General features: G+C 37.9%; 1 protein-coding gene across 1 annotated transcript in view; it reads left to right on the top strand.

The window, feature by feature from the left end:
• Positions 1 to 20,008, top strand: part of DNAH3 (dynein axonemal heavy chain 3) — a 611,780-nt gene that overhangs the window by 67,070 nt on the left and 524,702 nt on the right. The window contains exon 7 of the mRNA XM_053694256.1: positions 18,176 to 18,371. Within this exon, the coding sequence (XP_053550231.1) occupies positions 18,176 to 18,371 (196 nt within the window). The remainder of the gene's footprint in view (positions 1 to 18,175; positions 18,372 to 20,008) is intronic.

Genomic DNA, 20,008 nt, shown 5'->3' with positions numbered 1-20,008 from the left:
ATTCACCTTCCGGTGTTGATTGTTACTTTGCCAGCTTGTGTAACACGTGGTTACGCTTGTCTATGAGATTTTCCCTTGCGATCCAGGAGCACTGGGTGCTGAATTCTTAAACTGTTCATGAGTTTGTTTTTCAGACTCTTGGGTTTGAGGATGTTGCTAGATCTCCAAGTCTATGGACTTTAGATGGTGCACTCCTAATCATAGGAGGCAGCTTAGGGTTCCTCAGGAAGTTAGATCTTTCAATCGATTCCGTTTTTCGAGGACTCTGACCTAGGACCATGCCTCTCTCTGGATTGGGTGTGGATGGTTCGGTCTCTCCTTAGGTGTTTGTGGTCCCGCGTGCCTCTCTGTGGGGGCGGGGATCTTTTTCTTATGGGAGATGTCTATTTGCCTATTGCTTAGGTTCTAGGTCTCTCTGGCGGGTCCCTACTGGTCTTCTGGCGCATTTGATGTTCCTTGTAGACTCCAGGTGTCTTTCAACAGGGTTGACGATATGGCCGAGGAATTTCACCTCTATGGTAGGGTGTTTTCGGTTGCTTTAGTCCATTCTCTCCTAGAGTGGGGAATGGGTTCTCCTGGTTCGGCGTTACCTTTGTATCTGTGGCAACCTGTGGGTCCTTGTTTTTCTTGCCTTGTAAGGGTTTTTTGAACCCTGATGGGCTTCTGTTATATGTTGGATTCTGATATTTAGATGCTGGGGGTCTGAGAACCCTTTTTACCTTGAGAAGCGTATCTCTTTAAGGAAGACAGCAGTGTAGGGGGTCTCGTAACCAAGTACAAGTCTGTCCTGACTCACTGTAGCATGCCGTTTTGTAGTGGCGGTCAGAGTTCTTCTCGGGGGCTTTGGCTCCTTGTAGATCCATCCTTTTCTTCCAGAGGTCTGGGACTATGTCTTTGGCCTTTGACTAGCCTTTGGGCTGGGACCATTACCCTGGAGGGAAGATCAGGGATCGGTTAAACTATGCAGTGCTGACCGTTTTCTTCTGGAGTCTGTCCTCCCCTTCGGTGGGAGGATTTTTGCTGTCCTCCTCTTTTCCACTGGCGTCTGGTGCTGGTAGGGGACGCTCCTTGAAGCCCGGTATTCGGAGGGCTGTTGTTGAGTTTTTGGAAGGTTTGCAGTTTGAAACCAGCTACCGCTGTGTGCTAGCAGACTTTAAAACGCCTTTCGGTTCCACGATGGCTGAGTCAGCTTCCTATCTGGAAGCTGGTCACTGAGAGTTCCTGTTCAGACGGTTGGTGTTCTCTGGAGAGCTCTTTGCTAACTGCTGGGAGAGTTGTCCTATTTTCTGCAGTCTATGTTTGCCTAGCCTGCAGGTTTCGATCTGATACGAGGCAACAGGGAACTCATGTTTTTTCTTGAGTACCTTATAGTATGGTACTGTGTCACGAATATGAGGGTGTCCCTCGAATCCTCTTGGGACGTGTTTCCCTTAGTATGGTTTGTTGAGTAGTATGATCCTTTGGATTTCTTCTGGGAATCTGTACTCCCTTTTGGGGGCAGGTTGCGATCCTTGTCTTTCGCCCAGGTACTCTTTATGGGAGTCGAAAGCTGCAGGGCTGTCTCCTCGGAGGCTGTTTGTGCTCAACGTCCTCTGGGACTGCGTGGTCTCCTAGCTTGGCTTTGCTGGTGGTGTAACTAATGTGCAGTTACCTGGGCTTCGGGGTTTTACCCGTATCGTTTATATTGTTATAGGGTGTTGGGTAATTTCAGACTGTGGTGCCGCCTTTTTGTACCCACCCGTTGTTTGCATTCAGTGTCCTCTAGCTTGGGTATTGTTTTCCCAAAAGTAATGAATGCAGGTGTGAACTCTTCCCGTTTAAGAAGAAAAACATAAATTGTGCTTACCTGATACATTTTCTTTTCATCTGACGGGAAGAGTCCACAGATCCCGCCCGTGTTTTGTCTATGAGACGGCAGTAATTTTTCCTTTTTGTTCTTCTGGCACCTTTTATACCCTGATATTTCTCCTACTGTTGTTCCCTTGGCAGAATGACTGGGGGATGAGGGAAGTGGGGGAGGTATTTAAGCCTTTGGCTGGGGTATCTTTGCCTCCTCCTGGTGGCCAGGTTCTGTGTTCCCAAAAGAAATGAAAGAAGCTGTGGACTCTTCTACAATGCGAAGCTGGGGGGACAGGTTCCTAAGTCAGGAACCCTGTCTGTTCCGTGCTTAGTAAAGGATAAGGAACCACTCAAATAGCAGATACAATGGTTTCATTTGAATTTTTTGTTTTTGTTTAATCCTGTACAGAATTGCGCCATTTCTTATTTTCACACAATAGTTAAATTGGATCTTAGGTAATAATAATATGTTCTGCAGTATTTACTGTGCATTTCTGTGCTAGAGGTTAGGTTAGCCACTTTCAGTTCAATTTTTTTTCATGTCCCTCCCCCTAAAAATATAGTAATGTGTATTATCTTGGCGTTATGTGCACTGATGCATAGGCAGCTTGTTTGGATCCATTTATTACACAGCTGATGTATGTTACCCTTAGATTGCCTCTTGACAAATCAAGAGTGGCAGATAAAATTCTGATTGATGAAACAATCACCAGGTCGTATAATTAATTATTAGAGATGCAATTGACTTTAAAGGGCTGTCACATCGTCACAATAAAAACTTATGTATGCATTTTATATTCAAACTATCAGTGAGGGCTTAAAGGGACAGTCTAGTCCAAAACAAACTTTCATTATTCAAATAGAGAATGTAATTTTAAACAATTTTCCAATTTACTTCTTTCACCAATTTTGCTTTGTTCTCTTGGTATTCTTAGTTGAAAGTTAAATCTAGGAGGTTCATATGCTAATTTCTAAGCCCTAGAAGGCTGCCTTTTAGCTCAGGGCATTTTGACAGTTTTTCACCACTAGAGGGTGTTAGTTCATGTGTTTCATATATATAACACTGTGCTCATGCACGTGGAGTTACCTAGGAGCCCGCACTGATTGGCTAAAATGCAAGTCTGTCAAAAGAACTGAAATAAGGGGCAGTTTGCAGAGGTTTAGATACAAGGTAATCACAGAGATAAAAAGTGTATTAATATGACTGTGGTTATGCAAAACTGGGGAATGGGTAATAAAGGGATTATCTATCTTTTAAAACTATAAATATTCTGGTGTAGACCTTAAAGATAGTGGACCGTGAATTGTGCCTGGATTGTGGTATCAACTTTAAATATTATTTTGCAAACTTTCATTAAAGGGACACGTAAATGAAAATTATAGAGGTACAGTAGGAGAAGGAGTGTGCAAATGCCTTGAGAGCTTTATGTGCAACATTGTTGCAAATACAGCTGCCATATTTTACACAAGACACTTGTACACTGCTGGGATTACCTCGGTATGCTCTCATGGAAAGGCGCTATATTCCATCAAAAAGTTTTAAAATTGTACACTGTATCTGAATCATAAATTGTAAATGTTGAATTCCATGTCCCTTTAAAGGGACATGAGACCCATTTTTTTTTCTTTCATGATTCAGACAGAGTAAGTTTCCAATTGACTTTTATTATCTAATATGTTTTGTTGTTGTGGTATCTGTTGTTTAAAAGCATTCATAGGTATGCTCAGGAAAAGCGATGCACTACTAGACGCCAGCTGCTGATTGGTGGCTGCACATATGTCTCATGTCATTGGCTCACCCAACGTGTTCAGCTAGCTCCTAGTAGTGCCATTGTAGTTTGACTGTGATCTTGCACTAAATTAGTTGCTGTGATGACTTATATGTTATATGTATTACTGAAATGGGGGGGGGGGGGGGGGTTAACCAATAAGGAAATAAAAATGAAAACATGAAAGCAGTTGGTGAGTGTTAGCCCAAACCTAGACCTCCCAATGAGCTCTTTGGGAACTAGAAACACATCTAAGAGTTCATGAACAATAATAGAGTTTAGGCCACAGGCAATAGTTTAGGTTTCTGCCCAAGAGACACTACATTAAGTTTCTGGTTCACTGCCTTTGTAGTGGCACAGTCATTATTTTGGAAGCTTTGTCTCACAAGGATTGTAGCTGAATTTCTAAGCGGTAGATTTATTGACAATTGTTGCTTATCATTTGACGGACATTTTAAAAGTCTGAAACAGTTGCTTGAATCATACTAGTAATAGTACTTTTGCACAGACCTTGGTAAAAAAAATATATATATATTAATATGGCTCACATCTTTAAGCACAGCTTTGGTTTAATGGTTTTAATACGATTCAGTATTCAAAACATTCAGATCTGCTCCAAAAACAGAAATGCAATTTGTAGTTTACTTTGGAATGTGGTATATTTGATTTTTTTTATTTTTATTAAAGGGATACTGAACCCAATTCTTGTCTTTTGTGATTTGGATAGAGCATGCAATTTTAACATACTTTCTAATTTACTCCTATTATCAATTTTTCTTAGTTCTCTCTGTATCTTTATTTGAAAAAGCAGGAATATAAGCTTACAAGCTGACCCATTTTCGGTTCAGCACCCTGGATCACGCTTGCTGATTGGTGGCTGCATTTAGCCACCAATCACCAAGCGCTACCTAAGTGTTGAACCAAAGATTGACTGGCTCATAAGCTTACATACCTGCATTTTCAAATAAAGATTCAAAGAGAACGAAGAAAAATTAAGAATAGAAGTAAATAAGAAAGTTGTTTAAAATTCCACACTCTATCTGAATCATGAAAAAAAAATTGGGTTCAGTGTCCCTTTAAGGAGCTAATTATGGTAAAATTAGCACATTTAAAAAAAAGAGAAACAAAAGAGATTTAGTTGCAACACAAAATTACCATTACAAATTGTAAGCATTTAATAAGTCATCTCCTGGATGATGATTTGTTATTTGTTTAATGTTTATAATCAAATATACATTATAGAGAAACTTTCACTCTATAAAGCCTTTAAGATTTCTTATTATCATTTTAGAACTATTTTAAATATTTTTTTTTTTTTTTACGTAAATAAATGGTAGCAACTGTTTCTAGTTGTGTATTTCCTCTTCAGTAAATTATTTAATAAAAGTTTTTTTGTTGCTGTTGTAAAATTTGTTGCCAAGGGTTATGAAACAATCCAGCATTGTAATATAAAATATTTTATTATGTTTAGTAATAAAAATCAAACAACTTTGCGAAATACTTTTATTTATTTCGCCCTTTTTCATATAATTTAACAATGAAAATAGAGATTTTTTCCAATTCCTGTAGGAAATGGGCATGCACACTGCATGCTTCACAAGCTAATTCAACACAGTGATTGGTTATAACTCTAGTAGTTATTTATATCCGTCCATAATTGGCCTCAGCAGAGGAGATACAGAGATAAGAGGCTTGTAAAGGGTATTGCAAAACAGAATAACGTACTGCCAGCTTAAATGCTTTTTGCAATGTAGTGTTATGCATAAAGGGCCAGTAAACCTAGCAAATAATGTTATAAAATTCTGCACATAGTGCAGAATTATATAACATTAGCTTAGCGCCAGGTTTCTAAAGCAAATTGTTAGATAGATATTTAGCAAAGAAAACAGAACGCCGCTCCTGGCTCTACTGAGCGGGTCTGTTTTCTTTTTGCTAAGCACATCGCAGGCATGCTGTCTAATCACAGCCGGCCCGATCGCGCTAGTAAAATCAATGTAGCTCGCTCCCACTCTGGTCTGGTAGCGGGAGAGAGCTACATTGAGTTAAATAGCATGATCGGACCGGCTTTGATTAGACAGCGTGCCCAGATGCGCTTAGGAGAAGAAAACAAACCCGCTCAGTAGAGCCAGGAGCGGCGTTCTGTTTTCTTTGCTAAATATCTATCTAACAATTTGCTTTAGAAACCTGGCGCTAAGCTAATGTTATATAATTCTGCACTATGTGCAGAATTATATAACATTATTTGCTAGGGTTACTGACCCTTTAAGTAAAACAATGTATTGTATGTCCCTTTAAGACTGTTAAATCTTTACTATATGCAAATCATTTTGTGGTTCTAAGACAGGGATGAGGAACCTTGGCACTCCAGATGTTTCAGAACTACATTTCCCATGATGCTCAAGTGGATGTCAGAGTACCTAAGCATCATGGGTAATTTAGTTCTGAAACATCCGAGTGCCAAGGTTCCCCATGCCTGTTCTAAGACGTGATAGCGAAGCATTGTGTATCTTGCAGTAGACTGAACCTGAATATACACAAACAACAGAAAATGGCAAAATGCGTTAAAAACACTAAACTAAAACAGACAGCTCTTCTAGTAAGCCGCTATCACCTTGCTCTGTCTCTCCACAGCTGATCAAAAATGGTTAATGTCCAAAAATAGATTCCAATGCTTTTAAAAAAAATTATCAAATTTTGTAGCCAAATTGGCTATAACGTTCTGCCTTTTTTTGCGAATTTAATGATCTTGAGGCTAGAACTATTGAAATGCGTTGGGTTTTGTTTTACATATTTTTTCACTAGAATAAAATAGCTTTTTAATCAATAGCGCAATGCAGTGCTAACAAAACCCAAGCATCAGTTACGCATCTGTGAGCATTTTCCTTTGTAGCAGAAGACATTCTGCACCATGTTCCGGTTTTAATTCTGTTAAAGTTGAACGAAGAGTAAGGGATACCTCAGATAACCAGCTTAACCTAAACATTTTTTATTTTTTTGGGGGTGGGGTACAGTGGTTTTTACCTACTCATTTATATGTCTTTTAGAACATGTTGATTAGAAAATTGCTCAAAAGTTATGCATGTCATAAATTGATATTAATGATTAAATTAAAGAACTAAATTCAAACATATTAGGCAGTTATTATTTATATAATACTATTTCCTCTTACTTGGTTTTCTTGGAGACTTAAATACACCTCTCTTTCCCTACCACTGCATCATGTGACAGCCATCAGCCAATCACAAAATGCATATATGTTTTTTTCTGTAAATCCTGCACATGTTCAGTAGGCGCTGGTGTCTCAGAAAGTAATAAAGAAAGTGAATTGGAAAGTTGTGTAAAATTGTGTACTCTATCTCTAATAATAATTTTGACTTGAGTGTCCCTTTAAAGAAAAAAAAAATCCCCTCATCCAACATACAATGGTTTTATACAGGAATTCTGATGAGTTGAGATGGGGGTCTAGGATTTGTATAGGATAAGTGAGTTTATAGCATCATATAGTATAAACATTTATTTTCTAATTAATTTTGCCCATTATACGGTGGTACAAAACATTAATGCTATAAAGTAAAAATGTAAAGCTCTAACTCAGTATGTAGAGTTGTAGTCATTTCTCATTTCTAGAATTGTTTGCAGAGTAGAATTGTAATAGACAGAAGTGGCTATTTCATTCATACCAATGTAATTAGTTTTGTAGACAAATACTGGCCATGGTGACAAACTAGGTATTAGTGTTTGGAATGGAGAATTGGGGTCACTGTTCTGGGCAAATAACAAAGCCTCAGGAGCAGCAGATGGATAAATGGGGAATACATGAAGTCACTTTGCCTTAGGGGAAGCACTAGTTATGAAAATGTATCTAGTATTTAAATCAAGTAAATTATTATGTTTTCAGTGATGACCCCAGGAAGCCCTTATTTCATATTCTATCATGAACAAATAGCAGCTGTGTGTGATGTATAATAATACATCTGAATATCTAAAGGAACCCATGGGGAAATTAATTCCCATTAAGCCACTTATTCCAAAACTGCATTTATAAAGTTTGACTAATACATCTTTTTTTTTATTAAATACTCCAGCGAATAATTCATTTCACTTGTTGTATATTCTTGTATTAAAGGAACATTAAATCCACCATCATTTTTTTTTGTTTTAATAAAAGGTACAGTCTACACCCACATTCTTATTGTTAAAAAATATAAGTAACCCTTTTTTTGCGTATTTCCCAGTTTTGCATAACCAACACGGTTATACTAATACACTTTTTACTGCTGTGACTACCGTGTATCTAAGCCTCTGCAGACTGTCCCCTTATCTCAGTGCAATTTACAGAGTTGCATTTTAGCCAATTAGTGCTGCCTCATGGATAACCTCACCGGAGTCAGCACAATGTTATTGTTATGGTACACATGAACTAGCACTGCCTAGCTGTGAAAAGCTATAAAAATGCTCTGAGACAAGAGGGTGTGTGTAGTGGCTTAAAAAAAGGCAAAAATGTAGAGGTTTAAAGCTTTAATTATATTGATATAAGAATGTTGGTTGTGCAAATCTGGGGAATGGGTAGTAAAGGCGTTATCTACCTTTTAAAAAATAAATGAATAATCATCTTGGAGTAGACTGTCCCTTTAAGAAAAACGAAACAGCATTGCAATATGTAAAATGCCTCTTAAAATAGTCCATAATAGTAAAAAAATGACATGCTTTTATCGGTTAGCGCATGTCATTTTACAACTATTGACTCTGCTCGACTGTGTGTTTAACCTCTGCAAAGGGGATAAACACACAGTAGAAGTGTGGAGCACTACAGGTGCTCCACACAATCAGCAGCGCTAGTCACACGACTCAGATGTGTAACCTGATCCTGTAATATGCTACACTAGATTGGTTAGCTTACAGCACAAGCTGGTTTATATCTATCCCTAAATGTCAACTGGAAATAAAACCCAGAACGGGAATTCTACTGGGCTTTTCAAGTGGTGCGTTCCTAAATTGCTCTTTATTTGTTTTTAGATTGTGCTAAAAATGCAGTGCTTAATTGCTGATATACGCATTGCATTTACAAAATAAATTAATGTCCTTTCAAGTATAAAGTCTGTGAAGACTGAATATATATGTTGTTGCCCTTGACTGACTCTATATGATGTTGCCCTTGACTGACTATATATGATGTTGCCCTTGACTGACTATATATGATGTTGCCCTTGACTGACTATATATGGTGTTGCTCTTGACTGACTATATATGATGTTGCCCTTGACTGACTATATATGATGTTGCCCTTGACTGACTATATATGGTGTTGCTCTTGACTCACTATATATGGTGTTGCCCTTGACTGACTATATATGGTATTGCCCTTGACTGACTATATATGGTGTTGCTCTTGACTGACTATATATGGTGTTGCCCTTGACTGACTATATATGATGTTGCTCTTGACTGACTATATATGGTGTTGCCCTTGACTGACTATATATGGTGTTGCCCTTGACTGACTATATATGATGTTGCCCTTGACTGACTATATATGATGTTGCCCTTGACTGACTATATATGTTGTTGCTCTTGACTCACTATATATGCGGTTGCTCTTGACTGACTATATATGGTGTTGCTCTTGACTGACTATATATGGTGTTGCCCTTGATTATTACAGTTTTGAATATCAGAAGACCAGCCCCACCATAAGGTATTAGCTTAGATAATTAGTAAAACTACAGTCTTGGTCAATGCTTGCAACTATTTCAGCAAAACAAATTATTTATTTCCAGTACATGGAATTTATAATTAGAACTGGATGGGTTTTGAAGCCTAAAGTATTATATTAATGACCGTCAGTTGTGAAGCTGTTTTAATGGATAATTATATTCACGGTCAGCTCAAGATATTGTGCTGCCTGAATCCGAGAATACAATGACAAAGTAGTGAGATTACTGATTAGCATATCAACCTAAAAGCCTGGCCGCTGACCTTACTAAGCCTGCCTCCCTGCATGCAACCATTGCTTATGCACGATTGCGCAATAAGTGGGAAGGAAGTTAGGGAAGAGATTCACTTGTCACACCTTGAATGTAGCCCCTGAACGGTTCTGCGTCTTTTTTGCATGATGAGGTTATGCTGTTGGTAGCCTGCAACTTACCCTACGGAGACAGACAACAGGAGTGGTCTGGGTCTGACAGTGACTGACTCAGTCAAGTCTTGCCTTGATCTGTTGGAACCACTTTGTCTCATGGTTGTGCCGGCCCTGATTATATTCAAAGAGCAATATACTGGACAGCATTAGCTTTTAGGATTGCGGAAGTGTCATCCCTAGATGCATTTACTTTACGAACAGGAATCGTCACTTAGCATCATTAAAACATCTCTTGTACATCACAGCAACTTTGTAATGCTAAATGTTTGTAATGAAGTAAACTCTTATTAACCCTAACTCTGCCCTCCATCAGAATTTATTTGAAAAAAAATATTGATTTTACTGTGTTTCAGTGTGTGTCATCTCAATACATTGATAGAGCCATTTTTTGAATAATCTTCCATGCTTGGTAGATGTATGAAAACCTCAGGAATCCCTTAAATTGCCTTCTCTTTTCATTTTCTATTGGCTAGATTTAGAGTTGGGCGGTAGCCGTGAAAACCAGCGTTAGAGGCTCCTAACGCTGGTTTTGGGCTACCGACGGTATTTAGAGTCAGTCAGGAAAGGGTCTAACGCTCACTTTCCAGCCGCGACTTTTCCATACCGCAGATCCCCTTACGTCAATTGCGTATCCTATCTTTTCAATGGGATCTTTCTAACGCTGGTATTTAGAGTCATGGCTGAAGTGAGCGTTAGAAATCTAACGACAAAACTCCAGCCGCAAAAAAAAGTCAGTAGTTAAGAGCTTTTTGGGCTAACGCCGGTTCATAAAGCTCTTAACTACTGTGCTCTAAAGTACACTAACACCCATAAACTACCTATGTACCCCTAAACCGAGGCCCCCCACATCGCCGCCACTATATTACATTTTTTAACCCCTAATCTGCCGTCCGCACGCCGCCGCAAGCTACATTATCCCTATGTATCCCTAATCTGCTGCCCCTAACACCGCCGACCCCTATATTATATTTATTAACCCCTAATCTGCCCCCCTCAACGTCGCCTCCACCTGCCTACACTTATTAACCCCTAATCTGCCGACCGGACCACGCCGCTATTATAATAAAGTTATTAACCCCTAATCCGCCTCACTCCCGCCTCAATAACCCTATAATAAATAGTATTAACCCCTAATCTGCCCTCCCTAACATCGCCGACACCTAACTTCAATTATTAACCCCTAATCTGCCGACCGGAGCTCACCGCTACTCTAATAAATGGATTAACCCCTAAAGCTAAGTCTAACCCTAACACTAACACCCCCCTAAATTAAATATAATTTAAATCTAACGAAATAAATTAACTCTTATTAAATAAATTATTCCTATTTAAAGCTAAATACTTACCTGTAAAATAAACCCTAATATAGCTACAATATAAATTATAATTATATTGTAGCTATTTTAGGATTTATATTTATTTTACAGGTAACTTTGTAATTATTTTAACCAGGTACAATAGCTATTAAATAGTTAATAACTATTTAATAGTTACCTAGTTAAAATAATTATAAAATTACCTGTAAAATAAATCCTAACCTAAGTTACAATTAAACCTAACACTACACTATCAATAAATAAATAAAATAAAATACCTACAATTACCTACAATTAAACCTAACACTACACTATCAATAAATTAATTAAATACAATACCTACAAATAAATACAATTAAATAAACTAACTAAAGTACAAAAAATAAAAAAGAACTAAGTTACAAAAAATAAAAAAATATTTACAAACATTAGAAAAATAGTACAACAATTTTAAACTAATTACACCTACTCTAAGCCCCCTAATAAAATAACAAAGACCCCCAAAATAAAAAAATGCCCTACCCTATTCTAAATTAAAAAAGTTCAAAGCTCTTTTACCTTACCAGCCCTGAAAAGGGCCATTTGCGGGGCATGCCCCAAATAATTCAGCTCTTTTGCCTGTAAAAAAAAAACATACAATACCCCCCCCAACATTACAACCCACCACCCCCATACCCCTAATCTAACCCAAACCCCCCTTAAATAAACCTAACACTAAGCCCCTGAAGATCTTCCTACCTTATCTTCACCATACCAGGTTCACCGATCCGTCCTCTGAAGTCTTCATCCAAGCCCAAGAGGGGGCTGGCGATCCATAATTCGGCTGAAGTCTTCTATCAAGCGGCGGCTGAAGAGGTCCAGAAGAGGCTCCAAAGTCTTCATCCTATCCGGGAAGAAGAGTAGATCCAGACCGGCAACCATCTTGATCCAAGCGGCATCTTCTATCTTCATCCGATGACGAACGGCTCCATCTTGAAGACCTCCGACGCGGATCCATCCTCTTCTTCCGACGTCCAAATGAAGAATGAAGGTTCCTTTAAGGGACGTCATCCAAGATGGCGTCCCTCGAATTCCGATTGGCTGATAGGATTCTATCAGCCAATCGGAATTAAGGTAGGAAAATTCTGATTGGCTGATGGAATCGGCCAATCAGATTCAAGTTCAATCCGATTGGCTGATTGGATCAGCCAATCAGATTGAGCTCGCATTCTATTGGCTGATCGGAACAGCCAATAGAATGCGAGCTCAATCTGATTGGCTGATCCAATCAGCCAATCGGATTGAACTTGAATCTGATTGGCTGATTCCATCAGCCAATCAGAATTTTCCTACCTTAATTCCGATTGGCTGATAGAATCCTATCAGCCAATCGGAATTCGAGGGACGCCATCTTGGATGACGTCCCTTAAAGGAACCTTCATTCTTCATTTGGACGTCGGAAGAAGAGGATGGATCCGCGTCGGAGGTCTTCAAGATGGAGCCGTTCGTCATCGGATGAAGATAGAAAATGCCGCTTGGATCAAGATGGTTGCCGGTCCGGATCTACTCTTCTTCCCGGATAGGATGAAGACTTTGGAGCCTCTTCTGGACCTCTTCAGCCGTCGTTTGATAGAAGACTTCAGCCGGATTATGGATCGCCAGCCCCCTCTTGGGCTTGGATGAAGACTTCAGAGGACGGATCGGTGAACCTGGTATGGTGAAGATAAGGTAGGAAGATCTTCAGGGGCTTAGTGTTAGGTTTATTTAAGGGGGGTTTGGGTTAGATTAGGGGTATGTGGGTGGTGGGTTGTAATGTTGGGGGGGGGGTATTGTATGTTTTTTTTTACAGGCAAAAGAGCTGAATTATTTGGGGCATGCCCCGCAAATGGCCCTTTTCAGGGCAGGTAAGGTAAAAGAGCTTTGAACTTTTTTAATTTAGAATAGGGTAGGGCATTTTTTTATTTTGGGGGTCTTTGTTATTTTATTAGGGGGCTTAGAGTAGGTGTAATTAGTTTAAAATTGTTGTAATATTTTTCTAATGTTTGTAAATATTTTTTTATTTTTTGTAACTTAGTTCTTTTTTATTTTTTGTACTTTAGTTAGTTTATTTAATTGTATTTATTTGTAGGTATTGTATTTAATTAATTTATTGATAGTGTAGTGTTAGGTTTAATTGTAACTTAGGTTAGGATTTATTTTACAGGTAATTTTGTAATTATTTTAGCAATTAAATAGTTCTTAACTATTTAATAGCTATTGTACCTGGTTAAAATAAATACAAAGTTGCCTGTAAAATAAATATAAATCCTAAAATAGCTACAATATAATTATAATTTATATTGTAGCTATATTAGGGTTTATTTTACAGGTAAGTATTTAGCTTTAAATAGGAATAATTTATTTAATAAGAGTTAATTTTTTTCGCTAGATTTAAATTATATTTAATTTAGGGGGGTGTTAGTGTTAGGGTTAGACTTAGCTTTAGGGGTTAATACATTTATTATAGTAGCGGCGAGCTCCGGTCGGCAGATTAGGGGTTAATAATTGAAGTTAGGTGTTGGCGATGTTAGGGAGGGCAGATTAGGGGTTAATACTATTTCTTATAGGGTTAGTGAGGCGGGAGTGAGGCGGATTAGGGGTTAATAACTTTATTATAGTAGCGGTGAGGTGCGGTCGGCAGATTAGGGGTTAATTATTGTAGGTAGCTGGCGGCGACGTTGTGGGGGGCAGATTAGGGGTTAATAAATATAATATAGGGGTTGGCGGTGTTAGGGGCAGCAGATTAGGGGTTCATAGGGATAATGTAGGTGGTGGCGGTGTACGGAGCGGCAGATTAGGGGTTAAAAAAAATATGCAGGGGTCAGCGATAGCGGGGGCGGCAGATTAGGGGTTAATAAGTGTAAGGTTAGGGGTGTTTAGACTCGGGGTACATGTTAGGGTGTTAGGTGCAGACATAGGAAGTGTTTCCCCATAGGAAACAATGGGGCCGCGTTAGCTTAACGCTGCTTTTTTGCAGGTGTTAGGTTTTTTTTTCAGCTCAAACAGCCCCATTGTTTCCTATGGGGGAATCGTGCACGAGCACTTTTTTGAAGCTGGCCGCGTCCGTAAGCACCGCTGGTATCGAGAGTTGCAGTGGCGGTAAATATTCTCTACGCTCCTTTTTTGGAGCCTAACGCAGCCATTCTGTGAACTCTAAATACCAGCGGTATTTAAAAGGTGCGGCCAGAAAAAAGCACGCGTAGCTAACGCACCCCTTTGGCCGCAGAACTCTAAATCTAGGCGTATGTGTTTACCCAATCCAAATGTAAAAACATATTTTCCATTTATTATATACCTAATTTGAGTGGCTTAACTAATTCAAATGGTTATTGGTCGAATGGCTTGGAATGACATACACAATTAAGCCGAAAATCATCCATGTTAAATGGACATGAAACCCAAACTTTTGCTTTTATGATTCAGATAGAGCATACATTTTTACACAACTTTCCAATTTACTTCTAATGTCAATTTTGCTTGATTCTCTTGATATCATTTATTGATGGAGGAGCAATTCACTACTGGAAGTTAGCCATAGATATTAGTAAGCGAATGACAAGAGGAATATATGTTCAGTCACCAATCTGCAACTAGCTCCCAGCTCCTGAGCCTACCAAGGTATGCTTTTCAACAAAGGATACCAAAAGAACTAAGCAAATGAGATAATAGATTTAAATTGCAAATTATATGCCCTATCTGAATCATGAAAGAAAAATGTTGGTTTTATGTTCATTTAAATATAAATTAAATGGCAAACTTTAATTGATTGGCATTGTGTATTTTTTATCAACTTGAGATTATTTTTGTGTGTAATAATGTTTATATTACATTTAAACATGAGCATTAGTAGGACGTATACATCTTAGCCAATTATAATTAGTAAGAAGTACTTACCAGCCAGTTAGCATTAATAGAAACTACTTATCAGCCAGTTAGCATTAATAGTAAATACCTATGAGACAGTTAGCATTAGTCGGTAGTACCTATCAGCCAGTTAGCATTCATAGGAAGTACCTATCAGTCAGTTAGAATGAGTAGGAAGTACTTATCAGTCAGCATTAGTAGGAAGTACCTATCAGCCATTTTGAATTAGTAGGAAGTACCTATCAGTCAGCGAGCATTAGTAGGAAGTACCAATGAGTTAGTGAGCATTAGCAGGAAGTACCTACCAGTCAGTGAGCATTAGTAGGAAGTACCTATCAGTCAGTGAGCATTAGTAGGAAATACCTATCAGTCAGTGAGCATTAGTAGGAAGTGCCTATCAGTCAGTTAGAATTAGTAGGAAGTACCTATCAGCCAGTTAGCATTAATAGGAAATACCTATGAGACAGTTAGCATTAGTAGGTAGACCTATCAGTCAGTGAGCATTAGTAGGATGTACCTATTAGTCAGTGAGCATTAATAGGAAGTACCTATCAGTCAGTGAGCATTAGGAAGTACCTATCAGTCAGTGAGCATTAGCAGGAAGTACCTATCAGTCAGTGAGCATTAGTAGGAAGTACCTATCAGTCAGTGAGCATTAGTAGGAAGTACCTATTAGTCAGTGAGCATTAATAGGAAGTACCTATTAGTCAGTGAGCATTAGTAGGAAGTACTTATCAGTCAGTTACAATTTGTAGGAAGTACCTATCAGTCACTGAGCATTAGTAGGAAGTACCTATCAGTCAGTTACAATTTGTAGAAAGGACCTATCCATCAGTTAGCATTAGTATTAAGTACCTATCGGCCAGTTAGCAATAGTAGGAAGTACCTATCAGCCAGTGAGCATTAGTAGGAATTACCTATCAGTCAGTTAGAATGTGTAGGAAGTACCTATCAGTCAGTTAGCATTAGTAAGAAATACTTATCAGTCAGAATTAGTAGGAAGTACCTTTCAGTCAGTTAGAATTAGTAGGAAGTACTTATCAGTCAGTTAGAATTAGTAGGAAGTATCTATCAGTCAGTTAGCATTAGTAGGAAGTACCTATCAGTCGTCAGTGAGCATTAGTATGAAGTACCTATCAGTCAGTAAACATTAGTAGGAAGTACCTATCAGTCAGTGAGCATTAGTATGAAGTTCCTATCAGTCAGTGAGCATTAGTAAGAAGTACCTATCAGTCAGTTAGAATTAGTAAGAAGTACCTATCGGTCAGTTAGAATGTGTAGGAAGTACCTATCAGTCAGTTAGCATTAGTAATAAATACCTTTCAGTCAGAATTAGTAGGAAGTACTTTTCAGTCAGAATTAGTAGGAAGTACCTATCAGTCAGTGAGCATTAGTAGGAAGTAGCTATCAGTCAGTCAGCATTAGTAGGAAGTACCTATCAGTCAGTGAGCATTAGTAGGAAGTACCTATCAGTCAGTTAGCATTAGTAGGAAGTACCTATCAGTCAGTGAGCATTAGTAGGAAGTACCTAACAGTCAGTGAGCATTAGTAGGAAGTACCAATCAGTCAGTGAGCATTAATAGGAAGTACCTATCAGTCGGTTAGAATTAGTAGGAAGTACCTATCGGTCAGTTAGAATTAGTAGGAAGTACTTATCAGTCAGTTAGAATTAGTAGGAAGTACCTATCAGTCAGTTAGCATTAGTATGAAGTACCTATCAGTCAGTGAGCATTAGTAGGAAGTACCTAACAGCCATTAGTAGGAAGTACCTATCAGCCATTAGTAGGAATTACCTATCAGTCAGTTAGAATGTGTAGGAAGTATCTATAAGTCAGTTAGCATTAGTAAGAAATACCTATCAGTTAGAATTAGTAGGAAGTACCTTTCAGTCAGCTAGAATTAGTAGGAAGTACTTATCAGTCAGTTAGAATTAGTAGGAAGTATCTATAAGTCAGTTAGCATTAGTAGGAAGTACCTATATGTCAGTTAGCATTAGTAAGAAATACCTATCAGTCAGAATTAGTAGGAAGTACCTTTCAGTCAGTTAGAATTATTAGGAAGTACCTATCAGTTAGCATTAGTAGGAAGTACCTATCAGTCAGTGATCATTAGTAGGAAGTACCTATCAGTCAGTGAGCATTAGTAGGAAGTACCTATCAGTCGTTTAGAATTAGTAGGAAGTACCTATCAGTCAGTGAGCATTAGTAGGAAGTGCCTATCAGTCAGTCAGCATTAGTAAGAAGTACCTATCAGTCAGTTAGCATTAGTAGGAAGTACCTATCAGTGAGTTAGTGTAAGTAGGAAGTATCTATCAGTAAGTTAGCATTAGTAGGAAGTACCTATCAGTGAGTTAGTGTAAGTAGGAAGTATCTATCAGTAAGTTAGCATTAGTATGAAATACCTATCAGTCAGTGAGCATTAGTATGAAATACCTATCAGTCAGTGAGCATTAGTAGGAATTATCTATCAGTCAGTGAGCATTAGTAGGAAGTACCTATCAGTCAGTGAATAATAATACGTTTACAACTATTACTGTTGTATTTTGAGTTAATCAAAATATTGCTCTTCTTTTCAGTAGATAATGATTTCTGAATCTTGGGAGGTATTATCAGTGTGTTTTTTCAGTGACCACAATCCTAAAATGCTTCTTCCTTTAGTAATCCTGAAGCTTACAATCTTTATCTCCAGCAAAAGGTTAGGAGTGTACACGTGTCTGCAGCAGTTTAGAAACAATGTTATACATTAGCAAGAGCACTAGAGGGCAGTACTATTTTTTGTCATGCAGTGCTCCAGACATATGCACGCTACCTATCTAGATATCTCTCTTTAACAAAGAATAACACGCGAACAAAGCACATTTTATAATAGAAGTAAATTGGAAACTTTTTTTGAAAATGGTAAGAAAAAGTTTGGTTTCATGTCCCTTTAAGCTTAGAGTACGCGTAAAACTATTTTTTTATATATATATTTGTTTTGTAGAGTTTCACTTAACCAAAGAAACAAACACACTTTTCATTTGCTGAAGGTTTGTCTGATCGTAAAAAAATGTTCAGTTGTCTCTTAATAATTGTTTTTGATGTTTTATTCGATTTTGTGCTGAGCCTGACAGGTAACATCTTCTATTTTTACACGTCTTGTATTATCACCTTGTCATGTGTAACACATGATCAGTGGTGTTTCAAAGCTTTATTTAATATATTCTATCTGTGATGACAACTTTTATTTTCCAGTTGATTATATCCTGAAGGATCCTGAAGAGAAAGACAGACTCTTCATAGCAAACATCCCTCACAGTTTTCCTCATCGAGTAATACGAGCTCCGGTTCCCTGGCACCTTTCCTGTAGAAATGCCTACAAATGGAATGAGGAACATCTCTTCATAGTTAACCCCATGATGCTGTCATTGCAACATCTCTGGTTTACAGAGTAAGAGACGATTTAACATGAAATAATAAAGGAAAATTCTAATGGAAGATATTACATGTAAAAAAAATAAAGGAGCATTCTTATGGAAGATATTACATATAAAATAATAAAGGAATATTCTAATGGAAGATATTACATATAAAATAATAAATGAAAATTCTAATGGAAGATATTACATATAAATTAATAAAGAAATATTCTAATGGAAGATATTACATATAAAATAATAAAGGAACATTCTAATGGCATATATTACATATAAAATAATAAATTAATATTCTAATGGAAGATATTACATATAAATTAATAAAGGAATATTCTAATGGAAGATATAACAAATAACACAATAACATAATATTTTTTTTTTGTAATAAATTTTTTATTGAGGTTGTAAAGAAAATACAATGTTAATGAAATGCCATGCAATCAAAATAACTGGGTGATTAACATACCAAAAGTTATTGAATAATACAGAGACATTACATTAGATCTGTGTGGGCACCTGCCTAGAACCTCCATTTTTAAATTATTTACTAGAATGTGGTCCTCTATGCAAAGGAGGAGTTACTTTTGAACCCCCAAAGAGCTTATGGATATAGGTAGAGGAAATTGGCATTTGAAGAGACCACTTTTGGGCCTAGTGATTGGGATAGCAAGATAGGGAAGATCAGCAGAATAAAACTGCTTTAAAGAGATGAAAAAGAGGGAGGGGTAAAAGGTGAGAAAAGGGAAAAAGAAGGATTGGAGGGGGAGGTGGGCTCTTGTTAGAGGCATGTGTTGTCTAGTATTAGAGGAGTGTCAGGAAAGTAGAAGTTAGGAGGGACATTATTAAGTGGGGGAAATTATGAATGGCACCTCCTAGGATTAATAGATAAAGGAGTTTTGGTGCACGTGACATTTAATAGAAACGCTATTAGTTATGTCTAGGGTTTAGGTCTTAAATAGTTCAGCTAAGAGAAAAAAGTGTTTGTTATATGTATCTAGATAATTAATGCCTTAATTTGTACAGTGCTCCAGGAGTTACTATATCTATGTTGCTCTTCCTTCTCAGGAAAATATGTGGGAGTAACTTCTGGGAAGTGTGTCACTTTTACAACAACAGGGTAATATGAACAGCAGTAATAAATACCTATAAGACTTTGTAGAGATGTAGACATGCTATGAGAAAAATAAAATCCTTTACAGAGTAGTCCCATACTGGGGAGCATATGAGGTAATAGATAGGAGTGTTTATAGGGTATTCCCCGTAACATTAGGGTAGTACTGAGTGAAGATATAACTATGTATAAGCTTAGGTGGAGCAACAGTATTCTCATGAGAAAAGGAGAATAAATGATTCAGCTCTGTGTGTCTTAATTTTCAATAGTTCAAACTGATGGGGAACAAAGTCAAATTGGCCTTTGAAGTAAGTGCGTCTCCTCCTCATAACATATGTTAAACAGGCCATGTAGACATGTATGAGGGAGAAGCTGTCCTGTTTATCCTATTCCCAGTCTGAGGGCTGAGAACACAGCGGCCATTGCAGGCTTCTGACTTGTGGCATATCTGTTGTGGCTCGAGTGAGGTTTCTGGGGTTTTTGGATAAGATCTTTGAACCCCTGCGGCCTGTTCATGTACGGGACATTCTCTCTGTCTTC

Source organism: Bombina bombina, chromosome 11, assembly GCF_027579735.1.
Source record: "Bombina bombina isolate aBomBom1 chromosome 11, aBomBom1.pri, whole genome shotgun sequence".
In the NCBI taxonomy this organism is placed as follows: Eukaryota; Metazoa; Chordata; class Amphibia; order Anura; family Bombinatoridae; genus Bombina; species Bombina bombina.
Note: the sequence above shows the minus strand (reverse complement) of the source record. Positions and strands in the feature narration are given on the sequence as shown.